Genomic DNA, 27,852 nt, shown 5'->3' on the forward strand with positions numbered 1-27,852 from the left:
GGGTGTCAGCGCTTAATGATTAAGAGGCTGTAGAGTCATGCTATCAAGATCTAGATCCCAGGTCACCACTTAAGGCCTGAGGCAAATGCTAGGTCTCCCATGAAGTTAGTCCCGATGTCTCACTGGAAGAGAGCTGATAGCCTGTTGTACTCTGGGAATTCCATTCCTACAGCTTTCGCTATTCCCAGTTGATTATATTCTGTATAAAATAAAATATGGGCCTCAACATCTAAGAGGCAGTGGGTGGCAAAGCTGGGGTCAGATGGCCCGATTTCCCGCTTACAGTGATATTCCTGAGGTCGGTGCACAAACTCACTGGGTGTTACCTATGAGTCTGAATATGTCAGATGTTCAAAAGAGCACAGTGGTCCTTAGGAGAGTCGTGGTCTTCTAGAGGAAGTGGGGATGGGATGCATCTTGGAGGTGAGGGAGACTCACAGACTGTGGAGGGACAAATATTTATTGAGTATATACTTAGATACTGTGCTAGGGTGTTTCTTGTTTAATTCTCATGTAACTCGGCAACCTAGGTTTTATTATTTCTGTTTTACTGATACTTACAGAAGTAAAGAAACTTACCTAAGGTCACTTAACTAAAAATATCAAAGCCAGATTTGAATCCATGGTCTGTGACCTTTCATGCCACCAATAGGTTGTAAGTTACTTGAGGGTGGAAACTCCGTCTTAGTCACATTCATACCTGCATTTCCTAGCACAGCCCTGAGACCTAGGAGATCCTCAGAGAACATCTTCTGAATAAGTAAATGAGTTATGAATGAGTAAATATATATATGGGTGAATGAAAGAACTGATGAATAAATAAGTGAATGAATGATGGAGTATAAGTGGATGAATAGATAGGTGGATGAATGAGATGGATGGATGGAAGTATGGATAGAAAGAAGGGATGGGGGATGGTTGAGTAATTGGGTAGATAGATGGATAACTGAAGAATCTTTGAGTGAATGAGTAAAAGAAATAAAAAAACAATGAGCTGAGTAATTGGTGCATAATGTTCACCTTGTTAACTGCTGCAAATTTCTAGGTTGGTAAGGGAGGTGGCCTATAGTTTCGTAATTAGGCTACATGAAGAGAGTTGGTATCAAGAACTCTGTGTTATAGCTTATGATTGTTGCATCCCAATGTGGCCACATTCTTTGAGAGGGCAAACAAAAGAAAAATGAGTGTCTTTTCCCACTGAGATTAATAGATGGAGTTTCAGAATGCTTTCTTTTGCATATCCAGAAGTTTGGATGCAATGGCTGTATTTTATGAAGGAATGATAATGAAACTATTTCTAAGGGACTGGCTGGATCTGTTAATAAAAATTTATATGTATATATATATCACATATATACCTTGTATGTATAGATACTTCAGATGTGCTAAGGTAATATTTTTCAGAGGAGGTATCACAGAATTGAGCAAAGAGCACCAGGCAGGGACTCCTGTCCCAGCCTTCCTTGTTAACTTGCCACTTCATCCATAGGAGAAATGGTTTTGAGTTTCTGGCCCCCCTGGGCCCTTCAGCACTAATCTTGTATGACTGTGACTCACTGTGGCTACACTTCTCCAATAGACACTCCTAAATCTTAGCAACCCAAGGTGCACACACAGGCTAGCCCATAAAACATTTGGCTGGCCTGGACAGATTACTCATGTCTTGCCTCCCAGACTTAAACTTGGCTTGTCTGCTTCACGCTCCCCACGCACCCAGCATGTCTTACTTGTAGAGGCCGTCGGGCTCCAGACACTTGAAGATGACGGAGTAGATACTGACTTCTGGAACCTCTCCATGGCTTCGACCAGCTGCTACACAAGATGTGCCCAGGCCAGAGAGTAAGTCATCAGCAAAGCTCAGGAACTCTCCTGGAGGGAGACAAAGAAAGATGAGCTCCCCTACTCAGGCCTTGGTGAGCAGACATTCTTGCTGTTGTCCAAACCCACCAGATGTCTGGATACCATTATCAGGAGGACTAGTGGACAGAACAAGCACAGGGTATGAAAATGGCACAGATTAGTATCTAGGCCTGCTGACTCTTTAAATGTATGCTTGAATTTTCTCAACTGTTAAGTGGGGGCACTAACACCTACTTTACAAGATTGTAGCAAGGCTCAAATGAGGTAAATTATTGTGTGATAAAAATGCATGAAAAACAACTAGGGGACAATGCTTTCTGTCCAGAATAACACTGTTCTGGCCTTTTAACTGCCATTAACTTCCTCTTGACCTCTTAAGCAAGGAACTTCCTTCTTGGAATTGCATATTCTTGCCTTACATGATGAAGGAGTTGGACTAGGGATGTAAAATAGGTTTCATGTCACATGGTTGCTCTTATGTGCTGGTACTAGATCCACGGAGTGTTCTGTTGAGATGGACAAAGACTTGTTCCATCTAAGTGGGAAAGAGAGTTCCATGACTGATTAGTGATGAAGGTCATGGGCAGGAAGGAACAGTGGAAGAATAAGTACTCTGAACTTCATGATCTCTAAAGTCAATCCAGCCATCGGGTTTTAGGAAGCAGCTGAAGTTCACTGGAAATAGGACGAGCAGGAAGACCAGACAAAATGACTGAACATTTGGAATCTTGGGATCTAGCCTTAGCTCTGTTAAGAATTTGCTAGATAGTTTTGGAGAACTAAATTCCCACCTATGTGCCTTGGTTTTTTCCTATGTAAAGTGAAGGTGCTCAAATCACATGTGCACAAATATTAAGTCATGAGAATAAACATTACAGTACTATTTAAACTAGCAATAATTTAGAATGATTAAATGTTCAATGACATAGAAATAGCAATATCAATTATAATTTAATGTTGCCAAGGAATATTTTCTAACCATTTAAATAATATTGTGGAAGAATATGCAGTTATATGAAAGGATATGCATGACTTAGTAAGTTTAAACACAGGTTACCCTATTACAGAATAATCTAATTTGTGGTGGAAATTTCACAAATATATCTAGTTTTACAAGTATATCTAAGGAGTAGGAAGAAAATATAGCAAATGTGTAATAGTGACTTTATAAGGAAAATGAGATAATGGGTATTTTTCTCTCTTATTTTTGCTTATCTCTATTTTTTAAATTATCTACAATGAATATTTGTTGCTTTTGTAACAAGGGAAAAAAATCAATGAAATTTATTTAAAAATAGATAAAGTAAATGAGCCAGACTAAATAGCCTCTAAATTCCCTTCCAATTCTAAAATTGGATGACTGAGGAGCAAATAGGCAATGAGGTATATTTTATACACAATATGAAATTATATGAGGCTTCCCATCTGTTGTTTCCTTGTTCTCCTTCATGCCTGATACGGAGTGCCTCACACTCTACTCGCTTATATTCTCAGTAATAAACAAGAGGAGGACATTTGTTCAACAATATCCTCTCTATTTGGGATTAAGGACAACTCAGTATAGCAGAACCAGCATAGAACAGTAATGTTGGCCGAGTATCTGAGAAGACTGAGACCCAGAGAAGCCTCATGGCACTTCTCTACCATTCATCGCAAGTGAATCACGTAACACTTGTCTGATCTGAACTGTCTGGATGGTCCCGATGACCTCAGTTCTCTAAGTGCATGTGTCCCTACGGTCCAATACAGCAGAGCTGATGAATAGTGTGTTTTGTTTTCCACTTTTTATAAAGACAACATACACACTTCATAGACTTGATATAGGGATGCCAGAGCAAGTGTCTGAATCGGGTTAATGTCAGTGGCAAGCGAGTCAGTGGCTACTGCCAGACAGACTTGGGACTGAAGTTTCCACCATCTATGCAAGTGCCGTAGCCTCTCAGGGTCTCAGTTTTTCTCTCTGTAGAGAGGGGTCAAGAACTCCTTTATGAGTTTGGAGTCTAGAAAGAAAGGCTGAGTCTAGGAAGAAATTCTTTGTCGAGAACCAGAGGTTCTGCTGCAAAACGACTAGGAATGAAGCCTTGTTAGCACCGTAGGTTTTGGTATCCAGTTCTTCTGTGGGCCTCTGAAGTCAGCTTCCTCCACAGTAAAACCATAAACCAATAATGCATCTCTTCCAATCGGTACCAAAGTGAAGCAATGTATGGGGGAAAATGGAGAAAAGGGGAGAAAACATGCGCGTATTTGCTGGATGCAGCGAGGGCTTTGTTCCTCTTGGCTTCCCAGGATTCCGAGTCTGGCTGCTCACATTTGTTTTCTTTGAACTTGGATCCATGTCTGTCTGCTTTTCAATTTGTTTCCAGATAGCCATTGAAAGAGTTGGCTCTTCATGAGGGAATTCAGTATGCCTGCAGCCTGTATTAATTGACTGTCTTCAAGCCAAAAGATGGTTGACATTTATCTTCAAATGAGCATAGCCTTCCAGATATTTCCATGCATTTCAGAATAATTTAGACCATGGATAAAAGCCCCATAAACACATCAGGTAGGTAAGGTTGGCACAGAGTTCTGAGGTGTATAGTTTAGTTCAGGTGAAGTAATTGGGTAACATGGCCTATATAACTAGTTATATAAAGGACATGAGAAGGATATTTAGTGCCCAGTTCTACTTGGGACTATATATACACGATGACCTTCAAATGAAAAGGATTGAAAAGAAGGAAACCTACATTTAGGACTAACTTTTCTCTTTTCCACTTAATCCTCACAATGTTCAATCCTAATGAGGTAAATGTTAGTGTCTCTGTTGTAAAACTCAGGTTAAGCTCACAAATATAGCAAGAACAGAGCTGAGATTTGAACCCATATCCTAACTCCAAAGCCATACCTTTCCTCTTATACTATGCTGCCTCCTAGAGAAAATTTTAAAGTGATAGTGTTAGAAAGTGAGCTTTCTCAATTATGCTCAATTTGTGATTGAATTTATACCAATCTCTTAGCTCTATGGGTTTGGGGAATAAAACAATAAAAGCAATGGTCCCTGACCTTCTACAGTTTGTAATCTGACAACAGGGAGGTTAGTTTAGGACAAGAACAGATCAGTAAGGTCAATTGTAAGATTGCTTTTCTTGGTACTCTCTTCCAGAAGGTTTAAATGCATCCTAGATGGAGACAGATGACTGAGGTGACCCCTCACTGTCTCTCACCTAATAGAGGTGACTAATAAAAGTCGGGGGGGAACTCTATGCACAAAGTGCAACACATGTACTGTGGTTCTGCAATGCCAAACTCCACACCTGGTGGAGGTACAATTAAGCAGACAGTAATACAATGCAGTGGTTCAGCGTTTGGGCTCTGAATTTACAGTGCCTAGGATTAAATCCTGCACACCCCCACTTACAGCTTGCCTTGGACAGGTTCCTTGACTCTCCACATCTATGTTCTTATATGTGAAATGGGTATAATAATAGTATGTAACTTGCAGTGTTGTGACTATCATATTAAATATTGTGTGTACAGCTTACAAACCAGTTAGCACAATGTCTAGTATACAGTAAGAGCTCAAAAAGTCTATCTTTATTATTATTGTTATTACTGTCATAACAAAGAAGGACCCTTAGAGATTATTTTTTATCCAAATGCTCCTTTTTTGCAGGTGACAAAACTGAAGCCCAGGTGAGGGAAGTGGCATGGCCATGGCCATTGCCATACACAAAGTGGGAAGTAGGCTTGAGGCAAAAACTTGACCTCTTGACCCCTTTAGCTTATGAGAAAATTCGTATCAGCCAGCCGATGAGATAAAACCACGGAGACTTGAAGAGTTCCCAAAGCTGTCTATCCCAGGAGCCCTTGCTCCTCCATTTCTGACCACGAATATGAGCTGTATTTACTGGGCATTTACTATGGGCCTGGCACTGGGCTAGGCACGAGTCCCATCCTGCCATCTTGTTAAGCCTGGGATCTCTGAGAAAGCTGGGAAGCCCAGCAGAGACAGGAGAAGTTCAATAGGTTTCCAATACTCAATACAGTCTAACAGTGGTTTGCAAATTAGAGTACTTGGAAGTCCAGGAGTAAGAAGCAAGGGCGAACGTGGTGGGCGCTGACGTTTATACCCTCTGTACCCACACAGAACTGCAGTCAGGGCAACGCCAGCGTGATCTGTTTTAGGTACGGATGGTCCATGTTTCATTTAGGTTGAAAAAAAAAAAAACCTTTGGCTTAAAATGTGTTTGAATCCTAAATCCCTGGCCTATCCCCTGACAGACATACAGAAGCCCAGGAATGTCGCCCCCCATTCAAGGGTTCACAGCCACTCTGGTGCAGAGTCCAGAATCAAACCGAGCTCTTCGGCCTCTGCGCTGCATGTGCCTTCTGCTAGGACACTCCCCCAGGACCACCTCTGTCCCCTCCTCCATGCGACACTGTCATGGCCACGTGGCAGAACCCTCCCAGCCCCAGGCTGCCGCCGCCGTGCCTGTGCCTGTCCAAGACTCGAACATTCTTTCTCTGTTTTTCTTTCCTTGAAAACAGATAGGGAGTTGGGAGCCGCTGTACAGGAATGTGCCTGTTCCCCATTATGGCTCTTCTGGGGCTGTAACCCGAGTGGGCTCGGCCCAGACCCCCACACATTTCTTTATTCACTCAGTCTCCAGCCCTTGCTCTCATTACAATGTGCAGAAAAGGTCGATCTCGGTTCTGCTGAAGCCTCAGAACCAACACAACAAAGCACAGAACCAACCCAACAGAGCGACTGTTCTGGAGGCCCCTCCCCGACCCGGTTCTCTCCCCCTCCTCTTTCGTCGCCCTCGGTGATCCCCTTCCTCCTCAGGTTCCCTCTACCTCGCTCTCTCCCTCACCCTCTTGCTTCGGATTGAGTCGAGGTCACAGTCAAAGTCGGCCACATGAGCAAATTGGAAACAGGTTGGGAGAAAAGCAGCAGAGAAATTCCAAAATGGAAAGGGCAGGAGCAGCGAGTTATTATTTAGCCCAGGTGGGGAGAAGGGTCCCTGCTCAGGACCCCACACTCTTCAGGAAACACCCAGGGGACTTAGAGGCCCCTCATTCCTGGCCCCTCTCTAACCTGCAGACGCTCCGTGTGGTGGTTTGCGGGGAAGAGCAAGGCTCTGTGTGCCCCCACCTTTTCTTTACTTGGGCAAATGCAGACATGCACTGTGAGACCTTGTCAGGGACCAAGTGCATGGATGAGGACCTCTTACCTGTCTGCTGCAGTTGTTTCATTCCATCCAAAACAGGATGCTGTTTTGAATCTGACAGTCCATTGTGTGATAGTTCTCACTGTCATTACAACAGCAGTATGAGGTAGGGGAAAGAGAGTAAGTCTGGGGCAGATGAGACCTGGTTTTGAAGCCAGGCTCCACCATCTCTGAACTGTATCACCTAGGGATGGATGGTCAAACTTCCAGAGACTGCTTCTTCATCCAGAAAGTAGGTGATCCTCCGAGGACTGGGCTAGAGTGAATGAGACATGCGGTATGCCTGTTCTATGGCTGGTTTACAGTGTCTGCACTTCCCCACCCTTGCTACCTCACCCCCAGCAGGTGTCACTGACTTGTCTGGTGGCAAGATTTTACTGGTGAAAATCAGCCACTCTTAGATACATTACATAATACCTAACTTCCTAGAACCTTCCCTTTTTTTTTTTTTTTTGCAAAAGAAAGTACTTTTAAAAAGAAAGAAGGAAGGCAAGGAGGCAAAGAGGGAAATGAAATGTTTATTTAGCTCTTATTATATGACATCAAAAGTGCAGGATATTTTTACTTATATTGTCTTGATAAGGCATTCAAAACAACCCTGTCTTGATTAATATTCAAAATGAGCTAATGAGTCAGGTTAACTGTGCTTTTACCAATGAGGGGACGGTTCAAGGAAGGGTAAATGACTTGCCTAAAAAGAGCCACCTAGGAGTGGTGGGGTAAAGGCTGGAAGAGGGCAACTGGGATTCAAAGTCTGCGCTTTTCCTAGTACACATCTGCCTACAGACTGTGAGGTGTTTCCTGCGGAAGTGCATTTTGGTCGCCTCTCTGTAACCAGTACCCAGCATAGGGCTGGCCGCGCAGATATTTGTGGAATTCTGTGAAACCAAACTTCGGTGTTTGAAGCTGGATCTACCCCCATCTTTCCAACACCAGCATCAGAAAGAACATGTTTTGGGGGCAGCCAGGCTGCCTCCAACGTGACCTCCTTCAGGCATGTATAGGACCCCATGGTACAGGAGAGAAGGGGCTGCCAAAAAAATAAGCGTTCCAAAAAAGGCAATGGTGGTCTAGCAAGCATCTGCTGAGGGCTCCTATATGTCAGGCACTCTGTGAAGGGACTTCGGGCTCAGCCTCACACCCATCCTCAGGTGGACATTTGTGGGCTTGACCTGCTCTAAACCCATGCATCCTTCTACTAATAGCACCCTAGTTTTACACTGGGAAACCAGTTCTCCTCCAGTTTCAATCTATATGATTTAGGTGGAGCTCAGGTCTCCTGCCTCCGCTAGAGATGGGCATGTGTTCAATGGCCTGATATTCCAATGTCAGAGGCCAAAAAGGGATGAATAAGTGATCCAGGCCCCTCAATCAGACTAACTCCTGGGACAATGACGGAGTCCTGATGACATCAACTGAAGCCCTGGATCATTTGTGTCTGAAGCTAGCTGTACCCTTGGATATTTCAAATAGATGAGTCAGTATTTTCCCTTTGCTACCGAAGTAGTTTCCATTTGGTTTCTGTAACTTGCAAGCGGGAGTCCTACCAGATACAAATCCTATGAGGTAGGTTTTATGATTGCCATTTTACGAATGAAAAAAAAAAGGGTTCACAGGTCTTAAGCAAGATGTCTAAGGCCACACTCCATCTAAACAACAATGCTGGACTTCAAATATAGAAGTGTTGGATTCCAAAACCTGAACCTTTCCCATTATAAAACACTGCCTAGAGTGAGGGATACAAAAATTCTATTATTCAACAAAACACTGAGTATTTCTAAGTCCTGCTTCCTCTAGCCTTGTCTTCTGACCGTATTGCTTGTGCTTCTTCCTCACTCACTCACTCACTCCAGCCTGGCTGGCATTCTTACTCCTCATCTAATACTCCAACATGTTCCTACCACAGGGACTTTGCACCTGTGGTCTCCACAAATCTTTGCATGGCTTACTGCCTCTCATTACCAGATTGCTGCTTAAATGTCACTTCCTCAGAAAGACCTTCTCCAGCTACTCAATCTAACCTAATCACTCTCCTCTCTCCCTTTTTGCTACTCTATTTCTTTTCATAAAATTTATTGATCTCTCTCATATATGGATGAATTACTGTATTGTGAATATCCCACTGTAAGCTCCGCGGAGAAGGAGTTTGTTTACTTAGCACAGTGCCTGTACACAGCAGGTCCTCCATAAATATTTGTCTAGGGAGTGAATATATTTACTGTGTACAGTAAACTGAGCTGATGTCTGGAAACAGAACATGAAGAAGAATGTCTTACTTTGCATTTCCTGGAAAGCAGAGCCTGAGAGAAGGGATTGGGCACAGATGGTTTATTTGGGAGGAGATTCCAAGAAGCAGGCATCGGGTAAAGGAAAGAATGAGATAGGGAAGAGGAAAAGTCAATATAGAGGGGCGGCACCAAGTTTGCTGCCATGGGCGATGGGGTGTTATTTTACAGGGACCTTCTAAGAAGTGAATGGTATGTCTCCCAGAATTGTTTGGCTCAAAGTTGGGGAGCTGGAGAACATATTCCCCGGGTTCTGATGACCACTGGTTGAGAGCATCCCTTGGGAGTGTGAATTTCCCCATACACTTGTTTTGGCTGTGCTCGCCCTGGGCCTAGGAAACCTCATCAGTCTTGCCCAAAGTCACGGGGCAGAAAGTGGAAGCATGTGTTTGAAGTCATTGGCAGCACAAGGTGAGCCTGGGTGTGGACAGAACTGCCGCTACAGCTGCTGCCGAAATAGCCATGGGCCAGACGATTCTGCCTGGTCCCTGAGGTGTCTGCTACAAAAGACCCAATCTCTGCCTCTGAGGAATTTATAGAAAGAGCCACTGCTGTGCCTTCCTCACTGAGGCCTAGGACAGGCCTCCTGTGAGCCCCACTGTTGAAACTGTTCACAAACAGTTTCTGAACACCCACTGGGGACCAGGAAAAGGACTACTTAGAGCAGACACAGTGCTGAGCTGCGTGGGCAAGGCCCCTTTCCTGCCATGCTCACAGCTTAGCAAGGCAGAATTGCAACAGTTGTTGCTTTTATGAGTGACCCACCAAAGAGCCTTGCAACTTATTATCAATAATAATATTAACCTCAGCACTAATATGCACTTGGCTAATAAAGCTTGCCCTTTTCTACAGTCGTACAAGTTAAGGCCATAAGAGCCCTCGTCATCCCCACCGTCTTGAGGACAAATGATGCTAATACATTTGGCTGGAGTGGGTATTGCTAACATGTGTGGGGAGAGCCGGTCTGGAGATGGGACTGCAGAGGATGCAGCAGGTGGAGGGAAAGCCAGGGCCACTCTGCCGTTTTTCTTTAAGGACAACAGTGTGTGTTTACTGCTGTCTCAGCCTCATCCACAGAGGTTTTCTTTTCTTTTTTAAATTGCATGTCTGAATGTTACACTACTGTGAAGTGGAAAGAATCAACTGCACAAAATGTGCTTCTCATCAGTCTCCATTCCTCCAGCACTTCCAGCGTTCTCTGGGCTGAACGCTTCATTCAGCGTCTCCCTCTCTGTGCAGAGGGGCAGAACCCTTATGTGCTGATGGGGGGGGAGCCCTAAAAGCCCATCTGACTACAACTGTGATGAAACAGCACATCATCTGGCAGCGCTGGGGTTATTATTCTCCTTTTGTCAAAAAGAGAAGAGCGGCTCAGAGAGTTAGGGCAAGCTTCCCAACCACACAGCTACTACACGGGGGGCCGAGGACTTGAACCCAGGTTGATCCACTTCCAGAGCCTGTGGTTTCTCCACAACAACATGCACTTCCTCATTGTTCTGTCTCTGTGGGCCTCAGTCTCCTTGCCTTGGAAATGAGGATGTTATTCTGTGTCTGCTCTGCAAGGGAGTCATGAGGAGCAAATTAAATTAAGCCCATAAAATAGATATAAAAGTGCTTTATAATCCACAAGACTTAATGCACATGTCAGGGATTGCTGTTGTGGGGAATCTGCAGAGTGCCAGGTAAGATGATGAAAATGTCAGAGGGGTGCTTCTGGAGTTAGAAGGAGGGAGAGGAGGCCATCCTTTGGGAGGGATGGAGGTATGTCAGTATTCAGCTCTGAGAACATACCATTTGATTACTAAGATGTGAGCTCCGTGAGCTCAGGAGCAGACTGGGGGGCAGTCTGGGGGACACAGTCGCCATTCATTCAGGATCCACTGAACACGTTGGGGAGGGGGGAGGCTGGAGGGGAAAGCAACTAATGACTCAGCCAAGGATTTGTAAACATGTTGAGACAACTCACGCTCAGCCTTTAAGTTTTTGCTCATACTCAGTATCTTTCCAGAAGCTCTCCTTGGCCAGCAATCCATTCAACAGGGGCTTGCAATCCCTCCTCTGGGCTTACAATACCCTGTTTCCCTCAGTGTGGTCTTAGCCCGTTGTCTTGCCGTCACCTACTCAGTGTCTCCCTTCCCTGTGGACTTGGGGTCTTCCAAAAAGGGATCTGGGCTGTCTTATGCGCCATCTCTGTCCTTTGTCTGGGTGTATGGAGTGAGCAAGTCCATGAACGAGCACGGCTTCCTTCTCGACTGGAAGGAGATTCATGAGGGGAGGGGTGGGCTGGGGTTTCCTTGTGCACCGACCTTTGGATTGTGTCAGAAGGAGCAATTCCAGGAGGCCAGCAGATCTTGTGTAAAGGAGCCCTGAACTAGAGTCAGGGGCCATGAGCTGTGTCCTTGCCTCCCTGTGAGACTCACAAACCAGGTTACCTCTCTCTGCTGAAGCAAATGGCCATGATAGAAAGAAAGTGCAGCAAGTACTCTCCTAGCCTCACTTGACTGTACGGAACTCAACCCTCTTTGTTTTCCTCTCTCTTTACCTGTCACGTTGCCTCTTCAGTCTTAGCCTCCCTGGGTTCTCTGTGTGGCTGCCAGACCCCCACGTCCCAGGAATGGGAATGCCCCTCGTTGACATGATTGCTTCTGGATCTCTGCCCAACCCTGGCACTTCTGCCAGCCAAACCCTCTGCTGTACCAGCTCAGCATCCACATTGGCTGCCCTTGACTCTTGTCTCTCTGCCGTGAGGACTGCCTTTCTCTTTCGGCAGCCCTCTCCATCCCTAAAGCCCTTTACAGGCGGGAGTGCACACCCCCATCTCCTCGTCACTCTGTGAGGTGGGCAAGACTAGCTGCAAGTGAACACTCCCATTTTATAGAAGGGAAAACTGAAGCCCAGGAAGAAATGTGTCTGCCGGAAGACACACTGGGGATGAATCAGGCGTTTCCTGACTCCTGATCGAGTGCTTCAGCAGCTGTACCACATGCTCCTGGCTCCTCACCCAGACTGCGAGCCCAGCCACAACGAGTACAGCCTCACAGCCACACCCCAAAGTGCCTACACGCTCCCTGACTGAGCTCTGCACACTTTCGCTGATTTAGACAATTGCATCTACTAAGACATCAGTATGAAATCCCCTCTGGGGAGGGAAACAGCAGAAAAGGCAATATTGTGCTCAGTTCTGGGCTTAAATCCTGGCTTTACTAAATGATTTCTCTAAGCAACTACTTCATCTCTCTAAGTCACATTTTCTTCACCTGTAAAATGAATGTGAAAATGCCTCTACCTCAACGGAGTCAGTGGAATCATACTAAGAACTAATTTAGACAAATGCATGCAAAACACTTAGCACAGTGCCTGGCACATGATAAACATCCAATAGGTGGCAGCTTCACTGTTGTTATTATTTCATAATGAAAAATATCAATTTGTGAAACATTTCATAAGGAATAAATTGGAGAAACTCAACAACCCAGGGAAAGTGCATTTCCTCAGGAGTTTAGCACCTCTTGCTCCTTGAAAACCAGAACTGTCCAAACTATGTGCCAGAGATTAAAAACTGCTGGATGAACAAGCTTCCCTTTTCTAAATATGACCTCAAAGCCTTCGGTAGGCAGAAAGCTGCTTTATCTTCAAAGATAAGGAGGACTCTGTCTTTCTTCTTCCCTCCTAGGGTGGGACCAAGCTTGAAATCCAAATCTGATCAGGACCCTTCAAAAGTAGCCTCTAGAGACCCCATCCCCATCAAGGCACCAGGAAGGACAGAACGGGACCCTGAAGCCATTCCTTCCCCCAGTTACCGCTGGCACAGAAATGCACATGTGCGTGCACACACACACACACACACACACACACACACACACACACACACACACAAATGCACAGCCCCTCCACAGCCCATCCCTGTGCCCAGGCCCCACAGCAGAGAGCATCCAGGAGGGTGGGGAGAGGGCCGGCAAAGATGAGTCAGGTTTCTAGTCGTGCTAGCAACACCATTCCACAGGGCCGAGGTGAATCACTGGGAAGAGGTGGGACCTGAGAGGTGGCACAGACAAGCAGATTTCCACAGGAGCGACAGACAGAGAGAGAAGGAAATAGGAAGAAATAGAGAAAGCCAGTCAGAGAGAGGGCCACAGCCAGGAAATACTCAGGCACAGAGACTGAAGTAGAAGACGCCAAAGGGAGGAAGAGAGAGAGAAACAGAGTCATGCACAGATGGAGAGACAGAGAGCCAGACAGTCAGAGACAGGAGAGATCAAAGCAGAGAAATGGAGACAGGAGACCAAGATTGAGAGAAACAGGGAGGAAGGAAGGAAGGAAGGAAGGAAGAAAGGAAGGAAGGAAGGAAGGAAGGAAGGAAGGAAGGAAGGGAGGGAGGGAGGGAGGGAGGGAGGGAGGAAGGAAGGGAGGGAGGGAGGGAGGGAGGGAGGGAGGGAGGGAGGGAGGAAGGAAGGGAGGGAGGGAGGGAGGGAGGGAGGGAAGGAGGAAAGGAGGGAGGGAGGGAGGGAGGGAAAGAGGGACAGAGGAAGCTATTCAAAAAGAAAGTGATAATATCAAGATAAAAAAGGAAACAGGAGTGGCAGAGGCAGAGAAGGTGTAGAGGGCAAGGGAGCAGGAGGCTGAGATCCGCCCTCTGAGATGAAGCGCAGAGGACGCCGCCTCTTCTGGCTTTTTCGGGCACCGCCTGGCCCTCCCCAGAGGGGCTAGTGCTCCTCCGTGTCCCATTCTCCATGGCCTCACCCAGTGCCCTTCGCAGAGGAGACAGACACAGGACCCAAGGGTAGATTCTTCTCCCTTCCCTCCTTAACTTTCGACCAAAACTCAACCAGCCAAAGACCCTATCTTCCCCACAGCCTGGTTGGAGGAGGGCCTTGGGGTCTCACTGAAACCCACAGGGAGAGGGGACTTGCTGGAGATGCTTGGAGGCCAGAAGGGCCTCCATCAGGGGTGGTCACCGTTGAGCATTTGGCCAGAGCAATTTTAGTGACCTATGGTCCCACCTATCCCAGGGGAAATGACCCTGGAGGTACAGAGGGAGCGTGAGTAGGTGACAGCTATTTTCATTCTAATCTCGTCATCGATCCCTCCCATACTAGTTTGGGATTTTTTCACTGTCTATTAAAATGAGCCCCTTGCTTTCCTATTTATATTAAAATTTTCCTTTAAATAGAGAAGGGAAACAAGTTCTCTCTTCAACCCACAATGAAAACTATAAAAGGGTTTCTAAGCTTGGAAAATTGGGCTGGTCAGTTTTTCCTACTGTTTAATACATGCCTTAGGTTACACTGAATGAGTAAACAAGGTTTATAAGCTTCTAATTCATACCTATCCCTGTGAGTTTATAGCCCTGTGAGTTTTAGAGTATGCGTGTCTCTGTGTGTGTGTGTGTGTGTACATACATATAAAATGCATATATGGCATTTATATATATAGTATATATACATACTATATATGTATATATACACACAAATATATATGTTTACATATACACACCTATACACACATAAATGCACTTGTGTGTATAAGTAATCCCTCCAATTTGTACAGCTCATGAGGATTTACAAAACACTCCCTTTCTCTTGTTTGATCCTCACAATAACACTGGGAGGTAGGCAGGGCAGGATTATCACCCTGGTTTACTTGGATTCCTACGGTTAAGGCAGAGGCTCCAGGGACCCACAGGTCTCTAAGGGGTCACACATCCCCTCTCCAAGTCGCACGGATTGAGTTCATGAGCACAGGTCAGGCAGTGCTCACTTGTGGACCTGCAAGGACCCAAAGCCAAGGGCAGTGTGAAGCATGCCATCTGTCCCAGGGTTTCATTTTATAGTCTGGAAGACTAAGGCACAAGGAGTCGCTGCTTGCCTATATGGTGCCTCTGTGCAAAACAGCAGGGAAAAAAAAATCCCTTCCTTAGACACTTTCTTCCTATGTATCTGAAAATGATCTAACATTCTGATTGATTAAAACAAGAGACACAATCAATGATTAACACTCACATGTGATGTCTACTATTGGAAGGGTGAGCATTTGGATATGGTAGCATTCTGCTCTGTGACACCTGTACCACTGTACATGGCACCCCTGGGAGGGAGCTCAGCCAAAGTCAGGGCAGACAGAACAGGACAGAGGGTAGGGAAGGTCAGATGAGAGAGGGGACAACCTGGACTGCTGGAGCCTATGAAGACCCATGCCACTTCACTTCAACCGTAATGAGAAAAGTGGTAACTGTTTTTTATCAAGCACTTAATCATGCCTGATGTCTACAGTAACCCTTGAGAGTGAGACATACCTCTAACTACTGCTTGCATTTCTCAACTAATAATAATAATAATAACAATAACAATAATAATTATTATTTGAGCATTCACAATCTATTAGGTACTACGCTTAGTATTTCATGCACTTCATCTCATTCCAGTGCTATTTACTCAAATTTACAAATGAAGATACCAGGACTAACGGAAGTGTGATAAGTTGTCCAAGGTCCCCAGCAAACTGTGTGACTGAAATTTGAGTTTTGTGAGGAAAAGGTACAGGTCGGATTCCATCACATTCTCTGAAGAGGAGTGAAATGCTCTATACACTCAATCACTACTGACTTTCCTAGCGCACACGACCCTACATGTATATAGGGGACCAGAATCCAGCAAGGGGAAGTGATTTGCCTGAAGTCACATCACATGAAGTACCAGCCAGGAATGAAAGCTACTCTCTGACTCCTCATTCTGTGTGTTTCCCAGTGTCCCACAATCTACTCATTCCTTTCATCACATTGAGGCTGTCGATGAATGGAGCCACCTGGAGGATGTATTCATGGAGTCTGTGCCCTAGGGACATAGTGGGGGCTCAGGCCCAGCTTTTCCCTGGCACCCAGCTTGTGTCCTTGTCTCTACCTCTCCCTCAATGGCCACCCAATGGATGCAAATGGATATGGAGAGTCATCAGAAATTAAAACCAAAACCAAGATCAAAATCAAAGCCAGGAGTCTGCCACAACAGGCACAGCACTGTCTTTGGACACCAGGAGAACTGGGCTTCCACCTTCAGTATCCTCTTGAGTAAAAGGGAAAAAGTACTCCCACTTTGATGGAATGTTTTAAGGATTTAATGTGATGTAAATGTCTGGCCCAGCACATCTACTATTTCATCATCACGCCCTACCTCCAGGAGCTGAAACATAATTTCTATAGTAGGAGGCATTTTGTTTTGCTCAGTGCTATATCCTCAGCTTCTAGAAGAATATTTGGTGCATAGTAGGTGCTCAGTAAGTGTGTAATGAATGACTCAACTCGTTCCTCAGAAAAACACACCAAGAGACTATAGCCAGGCTGGCATTCTGATTCCTGTCTTACACATGAGTAAACTGAAACTTGGGGAGGTGAAGAAACGTCTCTAAACTTCAGCAGAAAAGTGACAGTGGTGAGACTGGGAAGCTGAGTGGTCAGGCTCAAATCTACTTTTTCTCTCCATCAAGTTGTATTGCCAATAACCATTCTCCTTCACCTCCAAGTATACACTGGGGAGTGGGCAGTATTTGGGAGTCTGTTACTGAAGTGAGAAGCCACAGGAGCTGGAGGCGTTAAGTGTGATTTCTCCATGGGTTCTCCACCCAGACACAGGCCTTTCAGGCAGGCCATCCTGTCAACTGACCAGAGCACGGGTTCCTGGTGGGGGGCAGGCAGCAGAATACCCATGCTCTGGGCCAGCCAGCAGCCAAAAGGAGGAACAGCTTGGGCTCAAGTGGGGAGAATGGCGAAGAGGGCAGCAGAGGTGACTCTCTGAGAGTCACCTCCAGGGATCCAGAGGGAAAGAAACAAGAAGTTCAATTTCCCTTGCAGAGCAATTTCCGCTCTGTGAAGAGGTGATGACTTACTTCATGGCCCCAAGGTTTCCACTTTCCTCCTGGGGATGGCCAAGTCCTGCAGGGGAGGGAGGGACTCACCAGCTCTTGGGTTCTCTGGAGAGGAAAGGCCTTGGCTGGGATTTGGGCTGTGCTCTAAAACTTCCTTTGTGACTCACCTAACCTCACTGGATGTTGGTTTCTTGCTATTAAAAGAATTTTGGGGCTTAATAAACCCACACATATATGGTCAATTAACATATGACACAGGAGACAAGAATATACAGTGGCGAAAAGACAGTCTCTTCAATAAATGGTGTTGGGAAAACTGGACAGCTACATGCAAAAGAATGAAACTGGCTCACTATTACCATACACTAAAGTAAACTCGAAGTGGATTAAAGAACTGAATATAAGACCTGAAACCATAAAGCTCCTAGAAGAAAACACAGACATAGGCAGGGATCTCTTGAACATCATCATGAGTAATTTTTTTCTGGATACATCTTCGCAGGCAAGGGAAACACAAGCAAAAATAAACAAGTGAGACTACGTCATACTAAAAATCTTCTGCACAGCAAAGAACACCATCAACAAAACAAAAATGCAACACACTGCATGAGATAATACATTTGCAAATGATATACTGGATAAGGGGCTAATACCCAAAATATATAAAGAACTCATACAACTCATCACCAGAAAAATCCAAATAAAAAATGGACAGAGGACTTGAATAAACTTTGTTCCAAAGAAGATATGTAGATAGCCAACAGACACATGAGAAGATTCTCAACATCACTAATTATGAGGGAAATGCAACAAAACCACAGTGAGGTATCACCTCACACCACTCAGAATGGCCACTATCCAAAAGACAGGAAATAACAAGTTGTTGGCAAAGATGTGGAGAAAAGGGAACCCTCCGACACCGTTGGTAGGAATGTAAATTGGTCCAGCCACCATGGAAAGCAGTATGGAGGTTCCTCAAAAAACTAAACATAGAAATGTCATATGACCCAGTAATTCCACTTCTGGGAATTTGCCCAAAGAAAACAAAATCACTGATTCAAAAAGATATATGCATGCCTATGTTTATTGGCACATTATACAATAGCAAAAATTTAGAAGCAAAAGTGTCTATCAATAGATGGGTAAAGAAGAATTGGTACATATACAATGGAATATTACTCAGCTATTAAAAAAAAAGAAATCTTGCCATTTGCAACAACATGGATGGATCTAGGGGGGAAATAAATCAGGCAAAGAAAGACAAATACTATATGATCTATATGTGGAATCTATAAAAAAAACAAAACAAATGGACAAACCAGAAATAGACTCTAGACCCTGAGAAGTGACTGGTGATTACCATTGGGAAGGGGTGGTTGTAGGTGGGTGAAATAGGTGAGGGGGATAAAGAGGCACAAAAGCTCAATTATCATATAAATTAATAAAAGGGATGAATATAGAGAATATAGTCAATAATACTGTAATATCTATGTTGATGGATAGTAACTACACTACTTGGGGTGAACATTTAATAATGTAGATAACTGTCAAATTGCTATGTTGTATACTTGAAACCAATATGATATTGTGTAACTACTATACCTCAAAACAAACAAAGAATTCGATTAAAGATCATGTCCAAACTCACACAGACGTTGAACAACAGTGTGGGATCAGAACCAAGAGCTATCCAGGCCCTTAATAATTTGTTCTTTCAAGGGCCAGAGGCAGGGTATTTTCATCTGACACCCTCAGAGTCAGATCCAAGGCCCTTAGCACCCACTGAAGGTAATCTTCTGTTTCTAAGATGGAGAACCAGGCACAGAAAGGCAAGTGACTTGCTTGAGGTCATACAGCCGAATGAAAACAGGGTCTAATTAGAACCAAGCCCCTTCTACTAAACTAAGGAGGAAACAACCATGTCATTGTTAGTCCACATTTCATCACATGGGCCAGATGAGAAGAAGGTGGGCAGCCTGTAGGCCTAAGGGATAAGAATTCCTAGGAAAATTCCTCCGAGCTTCTCTCTGGACAATATTTCCAAGGCCTCCCATCATAGTGGTGCTTAGAGGATATTCAAGATATTTTTGAATGAATGAATGAATGAATGAATGCAAGAATGAATGAACTCCTAGGCCAGAGTCACTACTCTCATCTTATTACTCTTGCCACCTTCCCAGAGTGGCATTGTTATTCACACTTATCTACTTGTCTGATACGTTCTTTTTATCCTGCAAACTCAATCTTCAGGCCCCAGATTAAGGCTTACTCCTATCTGCACCTTCCCATTCCACATTCCTCTTCAGTTCATAGGAACCTTGCTTGTGTATACACCAGGCAGGCTTCATAGCTTTTCTGAGCCCCAGTTTTCTCACCTACAGAATGGGGATGGTCGCAGAGTCTCCAGCGAGCTGCTACGAGGATCCATGGCATCAGGTGAGCTCCATGAGGCCTGCATTCCACTCTTGTTCCATGGGTGGTACTGCCGTGGTCATCATCCTCACATCTCACTCCATTCTACAGCCTGTAGCAGTTTCCATATGCTCCCCTCACCCTTTTAGAGCCCCAGTTCCCTTTGAATGGGTCCTTTGAACAGGGCCTGTGAGGTAAGAGTGTGTATGTGTAGGCTAAAGACCCCTACTGGGAAGCCCTAGCCCTTGAAGGCATCATTGACACCCTTGCCCACATGCATGGCACCTTACAGTTTACAGGCATTTTCCTTTTCTTTCTTGCTTTGATCCTTTTGAGCAGATGATGTCACTTTCATGTTATTAATGAATTAAGGTGAGGATCAGAAAAGGCGGTTGACTTGCCACAGCAGTTAGTGAGAGATAGAGGATTAGTGAGAAGGATCTAGGACCTGGGCCCAGCTCTGCTAACTCCCTATTAAGAGACTTTCTTCAGTATCTCCATATACAACATAAGGGGATAATCAGAGAAGAAAGAAGGAAGGGCTTCCACAGAAGGATGCTCTGGGAAAAGAGCAAAAGGCAAAGTGATGCCCTCTGAGGTTCTGAGCACCCCACCCAGTTCAGCCGCCTCCTGGCCCAACAACCAACTGAACGGAACTGAACTAGATATTCTGTGATATGGTCAGGAAACCATGGAAGGGCCACTGATGGGTAAAAGAGAGTTCTTAACCCTTTGAACTCAGGATTCCTGAGCTCAGGGGCTTCCAGCCTTTTTACCACTAAGATCTCTTTCAGTTATTTTCCCCCAAAGCTATGCAAGATTTGCATACAACATAAAACTGTATTTTATACTAAAAAAATAGGCAAGACAATGTTACAAGAGGACCTGAGCAGGGCAGAGCTCAACCCAGGGCTCAGCCTGGGGCAGTGAGGGTGTGGGGCTCAGCCTCCGCAGCATCATTTCCATCCTGTACCTTTCCTCTCTCTAAATTTTTAAACAAACTCCCTGGTTAGGTGAATTTTGTAAACAGTTCTCATTTGGTTATCAGTGTGAACCTTGATTTCCCCTCTATTTTTCTGATCACGAAACCCTGATTGGGTTAGGGGTCAACCACTGAGAAAACAACAAAGCCTGCATTGCAAGCCAGTGACTGTTTGGAAATGGTTGCCTTAGTGGTGGGCACATGAGCCACATGCAGGGAGTGTGCTGAAGGGCTCCCGAGGAAGGTCTCCTCTGTCTCCTAAGACGGAAACACAAGGGAGTCCATTCCCCCTTCTGAGAATGTCTGAATATAAATGCTTAGAAGGCTTATGGTTACCTCGTGATCAGCCCCCGGCAGCCACCTTGCTACCAGCTAAGGAAGGAAGGACCCAGCGCGCAGCTGGGGGCAGAGGAGGGGCATTGTGGGAAACCAGAGCTGGATCTTGGACACACCACACTGGGGCCATCCTACCTCTGTGCTTCTGGTCACCTGAGATAATTCGTTTCCTTATGTTTATATCAATTTGAGTCAGAGTTCCTGATCCTTGAGGCCAAAAGCCACCCAAGTCCTCCTGGTGGCTCCTCTGTGCAGCCTGCTTTGTGACCCAGGGCGGTTCTCACCAACAGTATTATGACCTCCTGAGTCTAATACTCAGAAATGATTGGTCACAAATAATGAAGGCAAAATATTTAAGAATGTTTGGCCCTTTAGATAATCTGGACCAAGGTACTCAAACTTTATCACGTACCAGAACCACCTAGTGAGAGGTTCTCGTTAAAACACAAATTGCTGGGCCCCCACCCCAGAGTTACTAATTCTGTAAGTCTAGTGGGGCTTGAGAATTTAAATTTCTAACAAGTTTCCAGACATTGCTGTTGCTGCTGGTCTTAAGACCATGTTTTGAGGACAAGTGATTCAGATAATTTCTAATAATGCCCCTCACACTTACTTGCATATCATACAAATATGATTTCTTGGGCAAAAGAAAAAGTTACTGGAACCACAGCTAGTCATCATAGACCTGGAAATATCTAGGGGCATGCGTCTTCCAGGGACTATAGCCTTCATGGGCATCATGGAGAAATAAGGGTTGAAATCCAAGGCTCTGCATGCCTATTTCTTTAAACTCAGTGAGCCTAGCCCATAGGTATAATGACCGAGTGATAAAAGAATGAGGCTATGGCCTTCATCTCCTGCCTGCTCACATATATGTGACATCAAAAAGGTCACTGCCAATCCCCTCACTGTCATCGCTTGGACTTTATTAATTCTTTCCACTTCCATCATCTCATTTAATCTCTGTAACAACACTGTAAAAGAGATCATTATGATTATAAATAGGATGAGGAGGAAGAGGGGGAGAGGAAAAAGAGAAGGAGGTAGATGGCAAGGGGAATGAAAAGGGTGGCCCCCACTGTACAGATGTGGAAACTGAGGCTGAATGATTTGCCCCTGTGATACAGCAAGTAAATTCCTGAGCTAAGACTAAACCCCAGGTCTGTCGGCCATTCAATTCTGTACTCTCTGTATTAAAGCATAATTTGTGGAGAGTTAACACAAATATTAACTCTGGATAAGAAAAATAAATTTCAGGAAACTTAGGGCTATCTCACTTTCCAAAAGAAGGCTAACTTCTTGCTTCTGAAACACGCAGAGCAGACTCAGGCTATTGGGATGGCTTGGTACTTAAACGAGAACACAGTGATCTAGCGTGGGTGACCAGTGCTCTGTGGACGTCCATCTCTTCAACTTTAAAATTCAAGGTCATAATGCCTTCCTTGCAGGACTGTGAAGACTGGCAATATTATATAGAAAGATCCTAACAGTCTTTGGCCCAAAGTGGACCCTAAATAATAGGGGTTTCTTGTGATTTTGATAATGATGATTATTCGGGGAGGTTCTAGGAATGAACACACATGAGGCCATGGGCAAGGAAGAGGCTCAAATGGAATGGCAAGCAAGTGTGACTTTAGTAGACATGGGCACTTCCTGTTTAATCAGGCCTTAGACGCCAGCTTTTCATTTTCTTAAAGTCATAATTTGGTAAACCAAGCAGCTTGCAGGCCTTACTTCACAAATTACTTCTTGACCATTTCAAAACCCTCCCATAACTGCAATCAGCTCTCCATGAGGCAGAGGCAGAGATGATTTCCAGGAAGAAAGCATTGTCTCAGGGGCTGCAGATGCATGGAACATATTTTTTGGCCAGGGCTAGTTGGAATTTTAGCAAGGAAAGAAAGGCCAAATTAAAAAAAAAAAAGTCACATCACTTAGATTCTTTAGATTTGGACTGAGGTCTATCTTACTGTAAAACTCTGCCCATAATGGAGGCTACATCCCAGTGTCATTGACAGGGATGTCTAACATAGGTTGGACATCCTGGTGAAAGGAAAAGTGATTCTTAGTGGGAGAAAAACTGAAGCTCCTATTCTTTAACAGCTTCAGCAAATGTCTGCATTCTTCACCAGAGTAGAAGAAAAAAAATCTTTTCAACTTTTGTTATCATCTTACCTAATAGGTGCTGTGCGAAATATAACTAAATCAACTTGAAGGCAAGTCAGTTGCTGGGGCAGTGCTTTTACTCTTTGAGCCATAGATCTTAACCACCCGGGTAAAAAGGTTTCCACGGGAAAATGTGGTCAGAATTCCCTTCCGTGCTGTGGTGCCAGAAACACCTTTCCCTTGCAGCCTTTCACTGATGTCTGTGGGGCAGCCTGATGTCATGGGAAGAACTCTATATTTACAGCAAGATGACATGAGTTCCAGTTCCAGTTTTCCTGCTCTATTAGTTGAATGACCCTTGGACCCTCTGAGTCTCGGTTTCTTTATCTGTCAAGCAGGTTTGAAAACTCCCACTTCATTGGGGTTTTCTGAGCTTAAAGGAAAATAATGTTTGCAGAATCACTTTGAAAACTATGAAACCCCTGTACAATGTTGAAGAGCTGTTAGTAACTCTCCAGCCTGTTAGGATGTGAGCCCCCCTGTACGACTTCTACATGAAAGCAGGCATTCACTTCTCAGGGCTCCACAGCCAAGGTCCCAGTCCTCTCTGTGCGGGTGAGCCTACTTCTGTCTCTGAGCTGCCCAGGTATCTCTGCTCCAAAAGCTTCAACTTCCAAAACTCACAAGCTCCAAGATAAAGAGAATTAAAAGAAAGCAATGATTGTAACACATGTGGACAGTATGTGGTGCACATTATGCCCTTGCATGGGGCCTGGCTGACAGAGCCTGGGGTGGAGGGTAGGAGGTGTGGTACAGGAGGGAGCACCAAAGTACGGGGGGCAGGTGACTTCCCAGCTTTGGCGGTGGGCTTTCCTCCCTCCTCTATGCTCCTCCAGCCTGAGAGCCCAAGTACCACGAATGGCTTCTGCTCTCTCAGGCCACTATAACATGTTAATAAATCAAGCATCAGGATAAAACCTGTATCCAAAAGCCATTCATTTCATCTCTAACACTGGTTCTTGGGTTTGAGTGACAATTTAGCCCAGAGCAGTAAGCCCCGGATATTTATCACAACGAGCCACCTGAAGTCAACAGCAGTGACAGAGTAAGTGCTCAGAATGCCGATGTGCCAAGGAACCTTCTCACTCCTTTATCCTGCAGCTGCCAGACCTAAGGAAAGCTCTTACCAACCTGGTCCATGTTGAAAGGTCCTTAATTATTCATCACAGGCCTTCAAAGAAGGTCAAAGCTCTTTAGTGTCTCCCTAAACAATACAGTCCTAACCACCATTCCTTCCAGGCCACACTCTGTCCACAAACCATCCCTTCCAGATTCATTCCCAAATGGCTCACAATTCCCTACCTCCGTGCTTTTGCACTGGCTGTTCCCTCAACTTGTAGACCACCTCACCCTAACCCCTTGCCTTTCAGCATCACTTCTCTTATTGAAATCCTGCTCATCTCCAAGGCCCAGCACAAATGCCATCTTCTTCAAAAGTCACTCTAGATTAAAAACCCCTTCTGCAGCCCTCTCCATTCCTCTTCTCTAATCCACAGTTATCTATTATATGGTGCTAATATCATCCACACAAAGGACAAGACATTAGAAAGCTCAGGTTTGCATACATGCTCCAGCATCTCCTACATGCACATGTGCCATGTCATGCGAACCTCTAAGAGCCTCTCTTTCCTTATCTGCAATATGGGGATGATCATAATTATCTGCTTCATGGCATGGGTACAAATAGCGAATGTGACAAGAGCTATGAAATTTGTCCTTGTGATTTTTAGTGTGCCTCCCTAGCAGGTTTTTCAATTCCTGGTGAGTGCAGTCTGATATCTGTATCCCAGAGGCTCAGATCCAATTCTGACCCAGAGCAAATGATTAGAAATGTCTGATGAAAGAATTAAAAAAAAAAAAGAATGACTCAACAAGAGTCAGGAAACAGGACAGAAGATTTCTTTTGACATGAGAAGGACCCCTTCCCCATCAGCTACATTAAGGTTCTCCTGATATGCCTTTTCATAACACCTAACTGCTCCCTTTATGGAACCTATCACAATGTGAGTTGTCCCTATATGTCTGTTTCATTAGTTTGTTTAATTATTTAATTGGTTTCAGCCACATTCGGCAGCCCACCCTCCCCAACGGTGGAGACCATTTCTCTTTTGTCCACTGAATACCCAGCACCTAGGACAGTGCATGACATGCAAGAGCACTAAATATGTATATGTTAAATGAATGAATACATGGGTATTTTTATTTACAAAAGCGGAAAATCATGCCCCGATGAAAGGTGAAGTCAAAGTATAGCCCTTTATTTAGTGTCTATTTATTAATAAAAGCAGACACCTTCTTGCTCCCATACCATCCCCTAGTCTGGGTTAGAGGCACAGTGTTTGTTCCCATTGCCGTGTCCGCTGCCCCCACAGGAAGACCTGCCATGCTGCATTGCATTTGTTCGTATCTTTGTCTGTTTCCTATGAGACCATGACCTCCAAAAGAGAACCACCTTTCTTTGGTCTTTACGTCCCAAGTGCACAGCAGTGGCTGCTGAAACATCATCAGAGGGCACAACTGCAATTGTGAAGTTGTTTGATGTGTGGTTCAACGTCCCTTCGCTTGCTGATGTTTTTCTTTTAATTGGCCTCTCTGTTCACCAAAATTTCTCCATGCTTACACAAGGATGGAACAAACAGAACTGAAATTTTGGCCTCACCATTTCCACTGATAGCTTCCTGTTCATTTGACAATTCTATCCTATTTCTGACCATTGCACATTTTCTCTGTCTTGAACTCACAGACAGCATATGAGATGGAGAGGCCTGTGTGACATGCACGTGTGGTGGGGATGACGGGAGTGCAGATACACAGGAAGCCCTGGGAGGTGAATGACTGAACCTTGATGGAAGGTAACTGCCCTTGAGTTTCCAAAGCCAGAAAACCCAGCAGAGTCTCTTGGGGGAAGAGCCTTAAAGATAACTCAGGCTTTGAAAAGACTGTTACTGCAAATGGGTGAAATCAGAGAACTCCAGTGACCAGTCACAGAATCGGAAGAGCTGGGACAGCAGCCACGCGGGGAAGAGAACAGTAGCATGGGATCAAAAATAAAACGCCAAGTCATAGGTACTGAGGGAGAGTGGCAAGGGTCCAAGCCATAGAAGACCTGAGCCAGGGCAGCTGGGACTGCAAGGATCATCTGTGAGCAGGAGGCACGCTCCGTGTGTGGTTTTGCACAGCTGCCACAGCAGCACTTCTGGGCTGTGACTGTGTTACAGAGGATGGCACCAAGGCTCGGAGAGGCTTAACAGTTTGCCCAGAGTCACACTGCTCCTGAGGAGCCATCTCAGGTTTGGAAACCAGATGTGTAGGCTCCAAATTCACTACTGATACCAGTCTTACAACAATGTCTGCTGGCTGATGCTCAGGCTGCCTCTGGCTGACCTGTCAAGAATAAGCTGGAGCTGTGGTTCCCGGACCTGGATTAGCTTCTACCAAAGAGGAAGGAAAGGAGGGAGGGAGGGGGAGAGAGAGAAAGAAAGGGTGAGAGGGAGTAAGCAAGAGAAAGGGAGGGAAAGAGAGAAAGAAAAGTGAGAGACGAGGGTGGAGGGAAAGAGAGAAAGATAGAAAAGGAGGGAGGGAGGGAGGGGACTCCTGCTCTGGCCCTGGTGTTTCGACTTGTGATTTCTAATGTCCCTTCAAGTTTCTGGGCTGTGTGTCCGAAGTTTGTGGTGCTCAGAGTGAAACCCCTTCATAGAGCCCTAAGGGAAAAAAGTACTAAACGTGCATTCCATGCTTTATTAATTCCAACGTCACACTTTTTTTTGTCTTTTGATATATCTGAAATTGAGATGCGTCCTGCAAGTAACGATGACGTACAAGCACTCTGTCGGCCGGGCAGCAGATGTCACTGCGTGCGCCTGTGTGTATTTGGCTGTCATTCCTCTTGGTACAATTGACTACAGACAACCCTGGACATTTCAAGCCACAAACGGCTTAAGAACCGACTGTGAAAGGAACACGAGTTCCAACTGCGGTCTGACAGCCTTCATGGACAACTGCTGGCCACAGCAGGAAAGGACCAGCACTGAAATTTGCAGGAAAATCCCAGTGATAATAAGGGAAGCTTTTTCTCAGAAATGAAGTTATAAAAATGAGTGATGCACTCACACATGCTGTGACATGGATGGACCTTGAAAACATTATGCTCAGAGACAGAAGGAAGTCACAAAAGACCATGTGTAAGATTCCACTTGGATGAAATATTCAGAATAGGCAAATCCACAGGGACAGAAGAGTATTAGTGCTTGGGTAGCACTGGGTAAAGGAGAAACAGGGCATGGATGCTAATGGCTAACAGAGTTGATTTTGGGGGTGTTGAAAAATGTCCTAAAATCAATCATGGTGACAGTCAGAACTCAGTGAATGTACTAAAAATGATTAAATTCTTTATTTCAAATAGGCAAATTTTTTGGTATGCAAGATATACCTCAAGAATCTTAAAACAAAAACTATAAGGAGAAATAAAACAAAATGTAGCATGACCAAGTCTCTGGTTGGCAAGGAGGAGGATAATTTGTGGAAAACAGCCAGAATTCAATGGCCCTGAGTCAAAAGTGATTCAGAAAAGTTAGAAGCTGAATGAGAAGTTTTATGACTCTGAACATTTCTTTTCCTTTTATACCATAAGACTGATATATTATAAAAATATAATCAGAATAACTGAGCTCTTTCAATAAGTCTAAAAACTTAATTGATAAGAAAGCATTGGGTTCAACTGGCAGCGCTTTTCTTTCTTAATGGC

The 27,852-nt window shown here is 44.8% G+C and overlaps 1 protein-coding gene across 5 annotated transcripts in view; it reads right to left on the reverse strand.

The window, feature by feature from the left end:
- ASTN2 (astrotactin 2) overlaps positions 1 to 27,852 on the reverse strand; it is an 821,466-nt gene that overhangs the window by 56,452 nt on the left and 737,162 nt on the right. For all 5 annotated transcript variants that reach the window (XM_036915513.2, XM_057498978.1, XM_036915512.2 and 2 more), the window contains one exon: positions 1,728 to 1,869. In XM_036915513.2, the coding sequence (XP_036771408.2) occupies positions 1,728 to 1,869 (142 nt within the window). The remainder of the gene's footprint in view (positions 1 to 1,727; positions 1,870 to 27,852) is intronic.

This window comes from Manis pentadactyla, chromosome 3 (assembly GCF_030020395.1).
Source record: "Manis pentadactyla isolate mManPen7 chromosome 3, mManPen7.hap1, whole genome shotgun sequence".
Taxonomy (NCBI): Eukaryota; Metazoa; Chordata; class Mammalia; order Pholidota; family Manidae; genus Manis; species Manis pentadactyla.